This window comes from Talpa occidentalis, unplaced genomic scaffold (assembly GCF_014898055.3).
Source record: "Talpa occidentalis isolate TD23 unplaced genomic scaffold, MPIMG_talOcc4v2.1 talOcc4.2, whole genome shotgun sequence".
NCBI lineage: Eukaryota > Metazoa > Chordata > Mammalia > Eulipotyphla > Talpidae > Talpa > Talpa occidentalis.
The window spans coordinates 89,073,778-89,091,396 of NW_023602073.1; the positions used below are offsets into that span (position 1 = coordinate 89,073,778).

The window sequence follows — 17,619 nt, forward strand, 5'->3', positions numbered from 1 at the left end:
GTATTATAAAAAGTCTAACAATAGCCGAGGAACTCTAGGACAGTGAGCAGGTGGGAGAGCAGGACTGGAGCTGCCTGAAGTCTGGCTCACTAGGTGCTTCATCCACTCTCTGAGGGCAGGGCCTGCGTCTACTAGGTCTGGCATCTAATCCACTGCAGAGTGCCCAAAAGCATGCAAATAGTTAATACATGCTCCTTAGTAAAAGGAGAGTACTTTCAAGCCATAGAAGGGGACTTTAAAATAAAGGGGGCATGTATTATATAGAAAGAAAAAAGATTTAAGGGTAGCTCCTTTCTTGACATTTTATGGCACCTCCCTAAATCCAAAAAAATCCACATTGTCACCCTAATACAAATTTCCCCCCACTTGTCATCAGGCAAATGTGCATGCTCCAGTCAACTAATAGCCAACCAGGAATACCAAAACCTTAATAAGTATAGAGATAGAGGGCCAGAAAAATAGGAAGTCAGCCATGAAATAAATTCATGTTTATGATTCAATTTAGTCATTCCTTCCCCAACCTTTTTAACATGCGCAATATGTGCCATTACGATAGCTATTAGGGTGAAAGGATTAAACTATAATTATCTGATAAGACTAGCACACTGTCTAACCTGATTAGAGCAAATTCATCTATTTCAACTAAAAATACTGAATCAAAAAAGGTGAAAAATGAAATAAAAACCCTGCAGGTCCTGTTTCCACTACGTATTTCTTAAGTGATGTAAGGTGTCATTCAAAAAAGAGTCATAGTGTGCTTTTAATTTTTATTAGTAAGAGTTCTAAGTACAAATAACCTGACATTTAGAAGAAAATGATTCACTCCCTAAGGTTTGATCATAACTTGTTCTGTATGTTTACTCTCCAATTTCTATGCTTCACACCATAATGCTTCTAAGTCTGTAACTTAATTTCGGGTTGAATTATTGTCGTATTGCATCTGGCTAAAGAGACTAGAAAACATCAAGTATGAAAAAAGACTAAAGTGACTTGAAAATAAAACCGCTTAATAGCTTTTTAAAAAGACTTTAACACAAAATTTAACAGAAAAAATAGCTAGGAACAAAATTAACATTACATAATATTTTAACAAGAACTGCATTACAAAATTGTTTTACATATATTAGAATGATTTGCAATATATTAGTGCTTATATATTAACAGAAGTAAAAAACTTTATTAACATTTAATATAGTTTAGCACTTTTGATTCTGTTCCCAATAAATGAAAGGAACACAATTGAGATGATAGGCGGTATATCTTTTAATTAGAGACCTAACCAGGTAGGTCTTGTCAAATAGTTAAGAAATGATATTCAATAATAAGCATTTATAAAAACTCAAGATAAAACTAACTCTAGTTCCATCATCAATATGTATGCTTGGCATCAGAAATCATACTATGAGCATACATAGTATTTGCTCATAGTATGATTCATGGAGGTGGGGGGGAATGCTCATTTTTGAGTAAGTGCCAATGTACATATTTTCTGTTCTTCCTCTGGCATACTATTTCCACCACTCTTTAAGTGGCTTCTCTCTGGTGGTGGTGTACTACTGCTTCCTGAACAGGAATCGCACCCAGCATAATCAACTCCTACACAGCTGAAGCCAGCCACGAAAGAGCAAAAGACCGCCCAATGCATTTCAGTAACAAAGAAAACCACCGCCATATTCAGTAAGGCAGAAGCCACACCTCTAAAACATCTTTAGCCTAGCTTGCTTTAAAATTAGTCCTTTATGTCAACATCACACTATTGTTTCTTTGGTTTGAGGGTAAATTCAAATCTTAAAATTAGATATTAAAATTTCCAAATTGCATTACTCTGGAAACATAATTGAGCTGAAAATCTAAATGGGGATGAAATTTCCTCTATTCCTTGTATTTGGTACAAAATCTCATACTCAGTCACTAAGATACAAGGATTAAACTGTATTGCTGATTAAACTGTATCCAAGCCTCTGAGAGCCATGACAGAGGACTTATCCATGCAAACAGACAAATGTCTTCTTAACTCAACCTAATAGATGTAGGCAAGTGAGTTAATGAGATTTGTAAATGGTTTAAACTAGATAGTTAAACGCTACTCATTTCCAGAATATGAAATCCCAATGTTGTCACTGTTGTCGCTTTAGAGTAGCTCAGTTTTGCCATGTAAGGGACCCCTGCCCTTATCCAGAGGTTATCCAGAGGACTGGGTTCTAAGCAGCACTGATTCACCACCACCCTAAAGCTACACTTGCCAACACAAGAAGGCCCTTGACCCTTAATTTCCATGTAACTATGAGCAGGAAGACTGCATTTAGCTCAGTAAGGATATGACCACAAATAGGGATCAAAGTAGGAAATTAATATGAACTCCCCAAGCACTGGTTTAAGAGGTAAAAACTTTGTAAATAAAAAAATCAAAAACAAGAAATATCTCTAGTTTCATTCGAGTCCCCTTAATGCTTGGCCAAGTAGCTATGTGGTATGATATTTTCATTTGCACTGTATTTATTAAAAATTGGTCCTTAATGAGGATATTTTAATATTAGAAAATCTAAATGTTTATAATAAATACTGTATTAAAATACTTTAATATTTACAATTGGGAAAAATGCATATGGTAGTCAGTCATCTCAGTGCTACTTCTTCAATTTCATCTTCTACAGAATCAACTACTTTTACTGCTGGTTTATTTGCATGTTTTAATCGTTGTCTATTTGGATTAAAACTTCTTCCTTCACTCAAAAAAAGGTCATCATCTTCGTCATATTCTCTGCCCTTGCTGCTTTTATCCCCAGGGAGAAGATTTAGAGGGTTTGTTTTGCTGGTAGCCAGAGAACTTTGGTCACTGCTTTTGGAGGAAATGGTGCTGCTGCCAGCGGCACCGAATAGCTGTTCCATCAGATTAGCCTTTTTCTCTTTTCTTGTAATAAAATCTACACTGTCTTTACCAAATTTCTCTGTACTATTTCTTTGGAAATCCAAAAGGCCACTTTTTGGGCTAAATGGATCTGACCTCCCTGTTATTTTTGCAAATGAAGGCACATAGCTACCAAATGCAAGCTCATCTGAAGCAGCTGGGCTTCTCCTTTCTCCTGATTGCTGATCATCTCTTTTTGTAGTTAAGAGACCAATATCTTGAAAATGATGTCCATTAAATAATCTCTCTGAGGAGTCCAAGAACGTGTATGTTTGGGGGCTTCTTTTGGGGGAGTGCAGTTTTGATTCTAAATCAGGTAGCAATGGCAGAGGAGGGCATTTTAGATTCTGAGAATCTTTGAGTTCTCTGTTGATTTCATTCAGCTTAGCAAGTAGCATTTCTCTCTTCAGTCTGTCTTTCTCCTCCTCTTCCAATATATCAACATTTTGAATTTGATATGTATCCATTTGGTATCTTCCAGTTTCCAATGCTGGCTTTTCTCCTCTCTCAAATAGAGATGTCTTTTCATTTTGCTTTTTAGCAGGTTCTGTGTTTACCCACTCTGTATAAAATCAAATTTAAAAAATGTGTTTATATATGGGATTTTATAGCAGTTATTTTTGAAAAAAACATCTTTCACAAAACAGTCTTTACCTAATCTCATTACTATTAGTAAATTTCATTTCCATGCATATATTCTTGGATTCAATAAGAATATACTTAAGGTTCATATTTAACCAAAAAAAGTCCTTTAAGATAGGGGTAGGGAAGAAGGTGCCCTTTTCTAATACCTCATACAGTGCTATTCACTGAATGGAAAATGGTGGGATGGATGGAGCAAAAACTATGCTTAAAAATTAAGCCTCTGGCTATCTTACCTCCAGCAGGACACATTATCACTTATGTAGTATTCTGACAAATGATGTAGTAGTAAAATGTAACAGAAAATTTCAGGTAACTCCCAAATGAGCATTCTATTAAAAAAATTGGTCTGTAGTCATTAACATTTTTTTAAAAACTAAGAAGCTATTAAAGGAAACTGAAGAGGTATCAGAACTAAGTGAAATTTATAATCATATCCAAGAGGGGAAAAATGCTACATACTGTGCATATCCTACACCGTAGGATATATTGTGTCAATGGACAGAACTGTAATATAGACAGTAATCAAAGTTAAATTTCTACAAGTATTTTAGAGTATGGGCATGAGATGTATTACTCTAATTTTATTACTCTAGTTTTTTTTTTTTTTTTTTTTTTAAGATTTATTTATGCATACAAGAGCTGAGGTACCCAGATGCGGGGGGTGGGGGGTGAGGTTGGAAGAGCACCAGAGACAGAGTGGGGAGCAGAACAGGCAGATGTACTGAAATACACTGCTGAGGGAAGTAGCGGGCGAGACAGGAGAGGTCTGCTACACCATGTGGGTCACCTCCCTGGCTGGGAATTGAACTCATGCTGCAGTAGCTATGGATAGCTTCACAGTGCTGAGCCTTAACCCCTTGTGCCACCTGGGAGGCCCCTCTAACTAGTTATTGCCACTTCAATTTTTTAAATTTTCATTTGGAAATAATTTCAAAATTACAGTAAATATGTAAGAACACTACAAATTTGGTTGTTTTAGTAAATGGCATACATTCTCATTGGTGACAGAAACCATTCCATATAGACTTCAAGAAAAAAATGACAAAGAAGTGACAATCTTCTAATAATAATACACAATTTTTTTATCTTATATTTTGACATGTCAAAGCGCCTCCCCTTTGTGCTTTAACGAATAGTGATATATATACAGCTTCTGTTTCAACTATTTTAAATATACACACAAAAATACATTTACTGGGCCTCCCTGGTGGTACAGGGGTTAAAATCTCAGTGATATCAAGCTGTCGCCAGCCACTGTGGCATGAGTGCAATTCCCAGCCAGGGAGCTAACCCACATGATGCAGCAGACCTCTCCTGTCTCATCCGCTGCTCCCCTCATAGTGTACTTCAGTAAATCCACCTGTTCTCTGGTGAATCCCCTCACTGTGTCGCTGGTGAATCCTCTCCTCTCCCACACCTCTGGCTTATACCCCAGTTCTTGTATGAATAAATAAAAATTTAAAAAAATATATATTTACTTACACAAGCAGCAATGAAATTATGATTCTGTGTCCCATTATGGGAAAAAGGTTTTTTTAAGTTGTTACTATGCAACTTAAAATATACTATGTGACTGATAAAATTGGTTCAAAGGATTAGAGTCTGGGATCCTTTTTGCCTATACCTTTAAGACATTTTATCCAGATGAAAATGAATTTCATTTCCAGTATCTGAAACTATGAGTTGGTTCACTAAACTTAAACACTAATGATTAAACAAATTAAAGATTTATTTTTACATATTAAAACCAAAGGGAAAACAGGAATATATTCAGAAACTCACAATTCATTGATTTTTATGTTTGAGCTAGTCTGTAGACAAGCCACTTTCAAGGTCAAGCCAATAAAGGGATAGTCTTTCACCTACCCCTTCATCAAGCTTTAGTTAATACACAAAGAATTGTTTTCTTTCAACCTTATTTCCTGATTCCAAATAACAGAGTCCTCATTTCTTATTTTCCTTCATAATATCATTCAAATGTTGTGACTGCTGATAGACCACTGTCTTCATCTATATCAACCTTTTCTTGTTCTATATAATTGACAGTTTGGCTGTAAGATACTGGATGATGTTAACCCTTTCTTTCCCAAGAGATGCTGACTCCTAATTCAATGTTCTTACCATCCTCCAGCGTTTCAATCTCCTGTTGTATATCAAGTCCTTGATCTTTAATGAGTTTTCCTTCTCTTTCCACAATTGGGTTTAGAGACTTGGCTGCTTCGTGCTCATTTTCCTCCTGAGATTCCAGGCCCTGTTACACAGTTTTTAAGAATGCAAGTTCACATGTAGAAAAAGGGGGGAAAGCTACTTACTAGCAGGGATTTATCTCTTATTAAACATGATTACCAACTAAGTTAGAAATTAAAGCAAAGTTTCAATTTAAATCATTTAGTCACAAATTACTACCATTTGAAAGATGCTTCAAATATACACAGGATTTTTTTTTCACTTTGACATATCAATTAATATAATAGAAATAAAGCCATATACTATATAAAATTTAAAATGGACAAGTTTTAGAGGTATCCTTGTTTTCACAACAAAATCTAATTAGTTCAGTTAACTAGAAAAGGCTGTTCATCAGCTATGGAGGCTAATGAAATGTCGTTGAACAAATGATGTCACTGACCTGTTCAGAGTCACACAGGCATTGACAAATACACTGCACTTTCAAGTACCCAAAGCTTCCAATTAGTACATTTTAAAACTTCAGATAAATACCCAGAATAAAATGAAAATACTAACTTGAAAAGATATCTGTACCCCACATTCACAACAGTATTATTTATAGAAGCCAAGAACTGGAAGCAACCTGAGTGTCTAAAGATGGATGAACATATAAAGAAAATGTGGTGTGTGTCTGAGATATATATATATATACACACACACACACAATGGAATATTATTTAGCTATAAAAGAGAAAATCTTGCCATTTGAGGCAACATGGATGGCCCTTGAGGGCATTATGCCAAGCGAAATGAGTCAGAGAAAGGCAAACATATAATCTCACTTATACATGGAATCTAAAAAATTCTAAACCAAAGTTAATGGATACAGAAAACAGACTGGTGGTTGTGAGGGAGGTGAGAGAGGACCATAGACGCAGATGAAATTGATGAAGGGGGTAAAAACAAGAAACTTCCAACTATAAAATAAGTGATGGGGACATGAATTTTTTTCCATACATGCAAATATTGAATCACATTGTACACCTGAAACTAAGCAGGTTACAAGTCAATTTATCTCAATTTAATTTTAAACAAAAATATAAATGTGAAATTCCTTGTTTCTTATGGCTTCTTTCAAGCTTCCGTAATTCTAAAAGTAAAATGGCCATTTTATCAGATTTGTATAGTAGAGTTGTTCCCGAGTATGTTCTTTCCCCCAATTCCTTTCAGTCATAAGAGTTCCCTGGGTTTTAGCAGGGCATAAGGGTGCTCAACTGGAGACATTTCTCAGCCTCCTTTGCAACTAGACAGGACCGATGGAATGTGAGTGGAATAAGAGCAACTTCTGATCACATTTCTGAAAACGAAGTACCTTGCCTTCCATTTTTTTAGTACCCTTCTCAGAGGGTAGTGAGTCAGTTCCAACTCTATGGAAGTGCTCACTATGTGCTCTAAGGTGAAAAAGTGATAAGACAGAATGACTGCCATGGAACAAGCTGTCCACCTATCCTGGACTTCCCATGACCTTCAGCGTATTACAAGTGAAAGAAATGTGTATTTTGCTTGAGCCACATATTCTGAATCTTCTTAAATAGGAATTTAGCTTGTACTATCGCCATAGCTGCTGTTTGCGGAGTCCTTTAAAGTGGCAGGATCAGTCTTAAAAGCTTTATAAACTTCATAATTATTATCACAACCCTAAAAGGTAACTCTTCCCTCAGTTTTATAGATTAGTAAATTGAAGCTACAAAAAAAAAAAAAAAATCACACTAAAATGTTTAAATTTTGTTTCTATTAAAAGTAATGCTGCTAACTTCGGGCTGTATGTATTTTATAGTACTCAGGTGGAGCAGTAACCTGATAAGGCCATTTTTAAAAATCCTCTTAAAGAATTCCTTTGTTTTTCCATACTTTATACTTTTCAAAAAGACAAATTAAGATGACATAGTCTCAATTACCGTACAAATACAGAAACATACCTGAGATAACTAACTTGTCTAAGTTGTTAAAACAAAAACTAAAACAAACTAGAGTACACTTAGGAACCAACCATCCAGCCTTTGTTTTATACCACAAGACGAGATCTCAGGGTCACTGGGAAACTTACAAGTAACAAAAATATGGGAATATACTGGATCGCATATATATATGTATATGTAGTTTTAATTGTAAACATTAAAGGTAAAACCCTCTTAGAAAAAAGACCTTCTGTATGGAGAATATGGTGATGGATTATGGGTGCTTTAGTGGTAGAAAAACTATGGTAACCACACTGGAGGGGAGAAATATATAGTCCTAAAATTTTTTAAAAAGGCCTTCCAGTATTCAATATAGAAGTCCTTTTAAATGTAGATCTAACTGATCCGCTGAATTTTACTCTAAATTTGAATGGTATAAAGTCAGGTTCCACTGGAATTACTATGCTCAGCATTCAGTTAACCTATAGCATTCTCCTATAAAGGAGAACAAAAAAAATGTAGTAAAATTCTAACAAATCTTTTGAAAATTACCATAATTTGCTATTAAACATAAGAGCAAGAAGGATTTTTAGAGCTTATCTGGATACATGAAAAGTAAGAATCGTAGAAAGTAAATTTTTCTTTTCTTCTACCTCCAACTTGAAGATACAAGACAAACTTTCTGAATCATCTGAAAGATGCAATGTGAACTAAGGATCAATCCAAAGGAATTTACTAAAACAGACACGTTATCTGTTAAAATTCAAGTTGCATACTTACAACACAAGACAACACTAGCTTCATTGCTGAAATTTTGAAATTTTTTATATTGTATTTTTAGAAATAACTTCAAACCTAGAGTTTTGTACCTAATCATATTGCTAAACTCACCAAAGTAAGATGTTCAGGTTCTTCCCATTTGTTTTCATAACACACACCTGTTTGTGGTGTTATAGGAAATTCTTCCAGTATGAAGTCTTCACTGGTTTGTACTCCTTTTGTACACTGGTCTGTAAAATCACTCTGGCATGCAGCTACCATGAAAATTATAAAAGAATTTTTTTCTAATCATACTGAACAGTGCTGAGACATGGAATTAACTGGTATATGTTCACTATCTAAATGATATGTGTTTTGTTTAACTGGTAATTACGCAATTTGTGGATAACTCTGATGGGCAGATCCCATTAAGATTTTATAAAGTTTATGTTTTTAATCTTCTGTAATAATATTTACGTATAGATTCAAAGAAAGTTTACTTTTGTTAAAAAAAGATCTATATAACAATAGCAAAGTATTTGGTATTGTTATGACATATCTGAAATTTGTTATAAAACTAGAAAAATAGTGGGAAAAAACAAAAATAGCAAAATATGTAATTTAAGACTAGGCAATACATAAAGGTTCATTCTACTGTTCTCTAGTTTCAGGGAGGTTTGCACATTTACAGAAAAGTTTAAAAAAAACTACAAGAGAATTTTTAAAAAAATGATGTGAAACAATTTTGATGGGAAAAAAATTAAAAGCTGACAGGAGTTCTGAAAATTCTAAGGAAATTTAAATTAATTTAAAGAAGTTCCTTCCCCCTTGCTCCTGACTTCAGGATTTATTTGATTAGTAACAATTAATAGCACATTATCAGTATTTCAACAGTAGTATCTACTCACCACTTTTTGTTGATGTCATTTCTTTTTCTTTCTTTGGAGAGGACTTTGGCAGACGATTGGAATATATATTTTTTATATCTAGTTCTCTCTCTTTTTCCTGAAAATATAATTAAAGATGTACAGTCTCAGTTCAAAACAAATTTTCACTTTAACTTGTATTTTCCTTACTAAACTGAAAAAAAAAGAAAAAAAAACCCTGCATTAGTTCCTCTTTTTAATTACCAACTATAGAAAGGAATATTTCTAAAACACCTAGGTTAGGGTATGACAATGATTCTCCCTAAAATGTACTGACAAAAAAGAAAACTAGGTAAATAAGGAAACCCTTTTTCTACCAACTGTTACCTGATAGAGCGAGTATGTCCAGGCTTAGCCACCACAAAGACAAAGAATTTAGTAAGCAACTTTCAATTGTGGGTTCTGAATTATGCATTAAAATCAGACCATTATTTTAAAAACAAGTGTTCTTCAGCATTTTAGGGGTATGGCCTTCTCTGAGAATTAACAAAATGAAAATTCTATTAAAATCTGCATCAACATTCAATTTTGCAAATTTCAACCCATCAGTAGTAATCTTTAGATAGTATTAATAACTAGTTTAACACAATTAGAATACTTCCTCTAAATCCTGCAAATGAAAGGCATCAAAAATGATCTATCATGGGGTTAGAGTACTGGATTGATTATTCAACCAATAACTTTCCTATAACTTTCTTTCCAGATGTTACAATCTTTTTCAGTTATATCATTCAAATTAGTGTATTCAGTATTTCTCTCCTGGCACATATTATACTGATTAACAAACCTTTTCTAGGCATCAAAGACTTTTATAAATTATACTGTATCAACTTAATGTGAATAGTAACAATGTTTTAAAATAGTGGGTTCTCCACACCCATACTACTCAAGGGGCCAAGAACATACACGGGAACAAGGAAAGCCTCTTGATTAAATGGTATTGGGAAAAACTGGAGAGCCCCAGGCAAGAGAATGAAACTGCATCACTATCTCACACTACACAAAAATCAATTCAAAATGGATGAAAGACTTGTCTGCAAGAAAACCATGGAAGAACAGAGCTAAACTACTTCACAACATAATGCCTTTAGGAATTCGTCTCCAACAGCAAGGAAAACAAAAAAGAACAGAAACTGAGACTACATTAAACTAAAAACCTTCTGCACAGCAAAAGAAACTAACAAAAATACAAAATAACAAAAATGGGAAAAAATATTTACATGCCATAGATCTTACAAAAACTCAAACTCCTCAACAAAAAGAAAATAACCCAATCAAAAAATGGACATTTGTTGTGGGAGAATTATAGTGGCCATGGCTGAGGGGAAAAATCATATACTGTCCAAAAATTAACAAACTAACAAAAATTACAAAGTTTTAAAAAATGCTATCAATATTTTGACCACAATTGGTGTTGAATGGAAACTAGGCTTTTGGTGGTGATCAAAATGTGGTATATACAGATACCAAATTACAATGCTGTAAACCAGAAGCCTTATATTTTAAACCAATTTTACTTCAATAAATATTTAACAAACATTGATAATTTTCAAAAGCTGTAAAATTAAAAAAAAAAAAGTGGGCAAAAGAGCTAAAGAGGCACTTCTCCAAGGCAAACTTTCAGATGGCAAACATTACTTACTATGAGGGAAATGAAAACCACAATGAGATATACCACCTCACTCTTGATGAGAATGGTTCATATCAAAAAAAGACCTGGCCAGGATGTGAAGAAAAGGGAACCCTCCTACACTGCTGGTGGGAATGCAGACTGGCCCAGCCCTGAAGGGAAAGCAGTATGGAAGTATCTCAAAAGATTAAAAATGAATCTGCCATATGACCCAGTAATTCACTTCTAGGCCTCTACCTGAAAAATTCAAAAATATTAATTTGAAAGGAAATTTGCACTACTGTTTTTATTATACAACATTTACAACAGCCAAACTATGGAAACAACCTAAGTGCCCCAAAACAGATGAGTGGATCAAGATGAAGTTTATATATACAATGGAATATTACTCAACAATCAAAGATGATAAACTCATGCCATTTGCAAGAACATGGATGGAGCTGGAAGGGAAATGCTAAGTGAATAAGTCAGAAGTAGAAAAGTAAACACCAATGGAGTCACTTATATGTGGAATATAGTGAAACCAAACTAAGGGTCAGTTAACTTATAAACTATTTCTATGGTTTATAAACTAGCTTAGTTTATAAATTATAGAACTGAAGCAACCAGATGGGAAGGAGAAGGAAGGGTGAAACTTAAAAGCCAAACTAGGGGAAAAGATGTTTTTTTTTAATCTATTAAAAATGAAAATGATGCAATTTAAAATAAAGTGCTTACCTTTAATTTGTGATATAGTCGTTGTAGTTCTTTCTGAAGAACTTTATTTTCATCATGAGCCTCATGTGCCTTTTTCCTTTCAGCATATAACTGCCGTTGGAAACTGTTAGTACTTAGCTCAAGGTTTTTTGACAGTTCCTATGATTTGTGTACACATAAAAACATTTTTTAAAAAATTACTCAACATACAACTAAGCAATTAAAAAGGTAAACTCATGCCATTTGCAACAACATGGATGGAACTGGAAGGGATTATGCTAAGTGAAACAAGTCAGAAAGAAAGAAATATCGGATGGTTTAATTTATATGTGGAACAAAGGGTTAGGAAACAAAATTTGCAAGCTGACCATAACCATAGATCTCAGGCACAAAATACAAGGGGCTGAGGGAGGGGGCAGCAGAGAAAGTGAAAACAGGGGCGAGATCATGTGTGCTATGGTGGTGGGGGAAAACTACGGAATTACAGCTGAGGAGAGAAATCAAATACTGTCCAAAAAATTAACAATCTAAGGAAATAAATATTTTTAAATATGGTCTTGTAAATATCAGAAAAATAAAAAAAATTCAACACGAAAATATTACACTTAACATCAAAATGATGTTTGTGGTGGACCTATATAAGACATGCACGTTAGGCAGGGATCAGTGTATGAACATAAAAAACTGGGAAATGAATTTACTAACAATTGAATAAGGTACCTAGCCTATTTTTCCCTCTTTTGTTTTATATAATGATTTGTAAATAAATTCTTAAGCACTTGCTTGAAGCTTAGACGGCGAGTCACTTTAAGTTGGGAGCAAAGATAACTAAAGCAAAGTGATGAAGAACACTGGCTTTTAGAATCAGTCAGGCAAACAGATATGAAGAGAGCTAAAATTACATAGCATATTTAAGGTGCATAGAATAGTTTCATTTCCAGATAAAAATAACCATTTCCATAATCTTCAAACATGTTCCATGAAGTTTATGAAAGAATTTAAATTAAAATATTTTCAAATCAGACAAACACAATGGCAAATACAGATGTTAACATATCAATATTAACTCTAAATGTAAATGGACTAAACTCTTCAATAAAAAGACACAGAGTTGCAGCCTGGATTAAGAAACAAAACCCAACCTTTTGCTGTCTCCAGGAAACACATTTAGCTACAAAAGATAAAAATAGGCTCAAAGTTAAAGGATGGAAAACAATCCTACAAGCAAATGGACCAAAAAAGAAAGCAGGAACAGCTATACTTATATCAGATAAAACAGATTTCAAACTCAAAAAGATAAAAAGAGACCCCAATGGTCACTACATTATGATCAAGGGGACAATACTTCTAGAAGAAATAACACTCATTAACATATACTCACCAAACGAAGGAGCACCAAAATATATCAGACAACTGTTGTCCTCTCTGAAAACAGACATCAGAGAAAACACATACGTAGTGGGAGACTTCAACACACCACTATCAACAATGGATAGATCAACAAGACAAAAAATAAGTAAAGAAACCAAAGCTCTAAATAAGGACCTAGAGCAATTGGGCTTAACAGACATCTATAGAACACTAAACCCCAAAAAAACGGAGTACACATTTTTCTCAAGCGCACACGGATCATTCTCCAGGATCGATCACATACTGGGGCACAAGACAAACATCAACAGATACACCAAGATTGAAATCATATCAACCATCTTTTCTGACCATGAAGGCATCAAACTAGAAATAAACCATAAAAAGAAGGCAAGGAACTTTCCTACCTCATGGAGATTAAAAACCACACTACTGGAAGACCACTGGACTAATGAGGAGATCAAAGAAGAAATTAAAAAATTCTTTGAATTGAACGACAAGGAGGACACCAATATCCTAAATGTATGGGATGCAGCAAAAGCAGTAATACGAGGAAAATATATAGCAATAGAAGCTCACATCAAGAAACAAGAAAGAACTCAAAGAAACAACCTAATCTCGAAGCTCAAAGATCTAGAAAAAGAACAACAAAAAAACCCCAAAACCAGTAGAAGAAATAATAAAAACCAAAGCAGAAATAAATGAAATTGAAACTAAAAAAACAATCCAAAAGATCAATGAAACCAAGAGCTGGTTCTTTGAAAAAAATCAATAAAATAGACAAACCCCTAGCCAGGCTCACAAAGGAAAAAAGGGAGAAAGTACAAATAAACAGGATCATCAATGAAAGAGGAGAAATCACAACGGACACAGCAGAAATCAAAAGAATAATCAGTAACTACTATGAACAGTTATATGGAAACAAGTTTAACAATCTAGAGGAGATGGACAAATTCCTACAACTCTACAATCACCCAAAGCTAGATAAAGAAGAAATAGAACACCTAAACAGACCAATTACAATTAGCGAAATTGAAATGGTAATCAAAGACCTCCCCAAAAACAAAAGCCCAGGACCTGATGGATTTACAAATGAATTCTACCAAACATTCAGAGACGAATTAGTGCCTATCCTTCACAAACTCTTCCAAAAAATTGAGAAGGAAGGGACAATACCAAACACGTTCTATGAAGCCAACATTACACTAATACCAAAACCGAACAAGGACAACACAAAAAAGGAAAACTACAGGCCAATCTCCCTAATGAACACTGATGCAAAAATCCTCAATAAAATTTTAGCCATCAGAATCCAACAATGTATCCATAAGATAATTCACCACGACCAAGTAGGATTCATTCCAGGGACACAAGGATGGTTTAACATCCGAAAATCAATCAACGTTATCCAACACATCAACAAAAAAGAAATATAAAAACCATATGATAATATCAATAGATGCTGAGAAAGCTTTCGACAAAGTGCAACACCCATTCATGATAAAAGCCCTTGAAATTCTTGGGATACAAGGAACATACCTTAACATCATAAAGGCCATCTATGACAAACCAACAGCCAGTATCATTCTCAATGGTGAAAAGCTGAAAGCAATTCCATTAAGATCTGGAACAAGACAAGGATGTCCACTCTCACCACTGCTTTTCAATATAATACTGGAAGTCCTAGCCAGGGCAATAAGACAAGATAAAGACATCCAAGGAATCCAAATAGGAAAAGAAGAAGTCAAACTATCACTATTTGCAGACGATATGATATTATACATAGAGAACCCCAAAAACTCCACAGAAAAGCTAATTCAACTCATCAATCAGTTCAGTAAAGTGGCAGGATACAAAATCAACACGCAAAAGTCAGTAGCCTTCCTATACACAAACAATAAATCTGAAGAAGAAGAAATCAAAAAAACCATCCCTTTCGTTATTGAAACAAAAAAATCAAATATTTGGGAATAAACCTAACAAAAGAGGTAAAGGACCTATACAAAGAAAACTATAAAACACTGTTAAAAGAAATAGAAGAAGACACAAAGAAATGGAGAGATATCCCCTGCTCATGGATTGGAAGAATAAACATTATTAAAATGGCCATCCTTCCGAAAGCAATATACAGATTCAATGCTATTCCAATCAAAATTTCAATGTCATTCTTCAAAGAAATAGAACAATTATTGATGAAATTCATATGGAATCACAAAAAACCCCGAATAGCCAAAGCTCTCCTGAAAAAAAAAGAAGGGAATGGAGGCATCACACTCCCAGACTTCAAACTCTACTACAAAGCCATAATCATCAAAACTGCATGGTATTGGAACAAGAACAGACATACAGACCAATGGAATCGAATAGAAAATCCAGAAATAAACCCACAGATTTATGGTCAACTAATCTTTGACAAAGGAGCAAAGACTATGCATTGGAGCAAAGAAAGTTTGTTCAATAAATGGTGCTGGGAAAACTGGGTCGCTACATGCAAAAGAATGAAGCTTGACCACCACCTCACACCATACACAAAAATCAACTCAAAATGGATTAAAGAATTAGACATAAGACCTGAAACCATAAAATATATAGAAGGAAATATAGGCGAAACACTACGTGATTTGCACATCAAAGACATCTTTACAGACACATCACCCAAAGCAGTGATAGTGAAGGCAAAGATCAACAGCTGGGACTACATCAAATTAAAGAGCTTCTGCACAGCAAAAGAGACAATAACAAAAACAAAGAGAAACCCCACCAACTGGGAGAACATTTTTGCACCCAACACTAATGATAAAGGACTGATCACAAAAATCTGCAAAGAGCTTATGAGACTCAACAACAACAAAGAAAATAATCCAGTCAAAAAATGGGCAGAAGAGCTAAAAAGAAACTTCTCTGAAGAGGAAATGCAAATGGCCAACAGGCGTATGAAAAAATGTTCAACATCACTTGTCATCAGGGAAATGCAAATCAAAACTACCATGAGATACCATCTTACACCAGTGAGAATGGCACATATTAAAAAAACTAGCAACAACAAATGTTGGCGAGGGTGTGGAGAAAAAGGAACTCTTCTGCACTGTTGGTGGGAGTGCAAACTGGTCCAACCACTGTGGAAAGCTGTGTGGAGATTTCTGGACCTACTAAACATAGAGCTTCCATATGATCCAGCAATTCCACTCCTAGGTATTTACCCAAAGGACACAGAAACATCAATTCCAAAGAACACCTGCACCCCTATGTTTATAGCAGCACTGTTTACAATAGCTAAGCTTTGGAAACAACCCAAATGCCCAAAAATAGATGACTGGATCAAGAAGATGTGGTACATATATACCATGGAATATTACTCAGCATTCAAAAAAGATAAACACATGCAATTTGCAGCAACATGGACGGCGCTGGAAGGGATTATGCTCAGCGAAATAAGCCAAAAAGAAAAAGAAAAATACCGGATGGTCTCACTCATAGCAGGAATCTAGAAAACTTAAATAAGGGACCAGGAAAATGAATAACTATAAGAAAGTGAAAATCAAAATCAACAAAAAACTATGAACCAGAGACACTTTTAGGGGGGCAGGGGCGGGAGGGGAGGGATTGGGGTCAGAATGGGGGGCTGCAATTGTATGGGGAATATAACAATAAAATTTATTATCTAATAAAAAAAAATTAGAAATCCAAAAAGGGAAAAAAAAAATAAATAAATTTCCTAATAGCCACCTAAAAAAAAAAATAAAATAAAATAAAATATTTTCAAATCACATAAGTTGTCAAGACAATTCCTCTGGATGAAAAACAAATGCCTTTTATGTATAAAAATGTTACTGCAAATGTAATGTTTAAAGTATTAAATAAATCACCAAGAATGGGTAAGTTACAATCTCATCACCCTGTGAAAATTAATGCCAATATTTTAGTGTATACAATGTAAGACATACTTTCCTCACTGAATGATGTCATAACCTTCTATGTCAAAATCTAATAGAATGTTTAATGGAATAGCATTCTATTTTAGATTATAATTTAACCAAATTTTGCTGTTCAACATGAAAATAGGAATATCAGTGGATATTAAATTCTGATGAGAATTAAGATATTTACAAATATTTAAAAAGTGGTTTCCCACTCTGCTTTCTGGTTTCACTGAGAGGGAAAAAACAATACTTGACTATATGGTGGACAAATTGAATACTTTGGCCAGATGGTCAATGGCCAGAATGCCTTTGTTAACATCAACAATAAGGACAAGTGAATATCATGTGACTCTAGATGTAATATCTCAAGAATGAAGCAATATCACCTATTCAGTGTTCTGGCCAAGAATACAAAAACCTCAATGTAATAACAACCAAACATCAGTGAAATGCAAATTAAGAATGTTCTATTAAATGAAAAGGGATGGGGACTGTATTCTTAGAAACTAATACTGTCATTAAAAGACTACAAAAATATGCAAAATGTTTCAAATTAAAGGCTAAAGACTGCCTGGACAACTCAACATAATACTTGCTTCTTGATTGAATCCTGTACTGATAAAGTGAAGAATTATCAAGT

General features: G+C 34.4%; 1 protein-coding gene across 5 annotated transcripts in view; it reads right to left on the reverse strand.

The window, feature by feature from the left end:
• Window positions 1–570: 570 nt before the first annotated feature.
• The window catches only part of LCA5 (lebercilin LCA5), a 103,978-nt gene continuing 86,929 nt past the window's right edge, over window positions 571–17,619 (reverse strand). For all 5 annotated transcript variants that reach the window (XM_054698977.1, XM_054698976.1, XM_037519996.2 and 2 more), the window contains exons 4-8: window positions 11,713–11,850; window positions 9,348–9,444; window positions 8,572–8,714; window positions 5,675–5,804; window positions 571–3,470 (exon numbers count right to left, since the gene is read on the reverse strand). In XM_054698977.1, coding sequence (XP_054554952.1) covers window positions 2,617–3,470; window positions 5,675–5,804; window positions 8,572–8,714; window positions 9,348–9,444; window positions 11,713–11,850 — 1,362 coding nt within the window. In that variant the 3' untranslated portion in view covers window positions 571–2,616. The remainder of the gene's footprint in view (window positions 3,471–5,674; window positions 5,805–8,571; window positions 8,715–9,347; window positions 9,445–11,712; window positions 11,851–17,619) is intronic.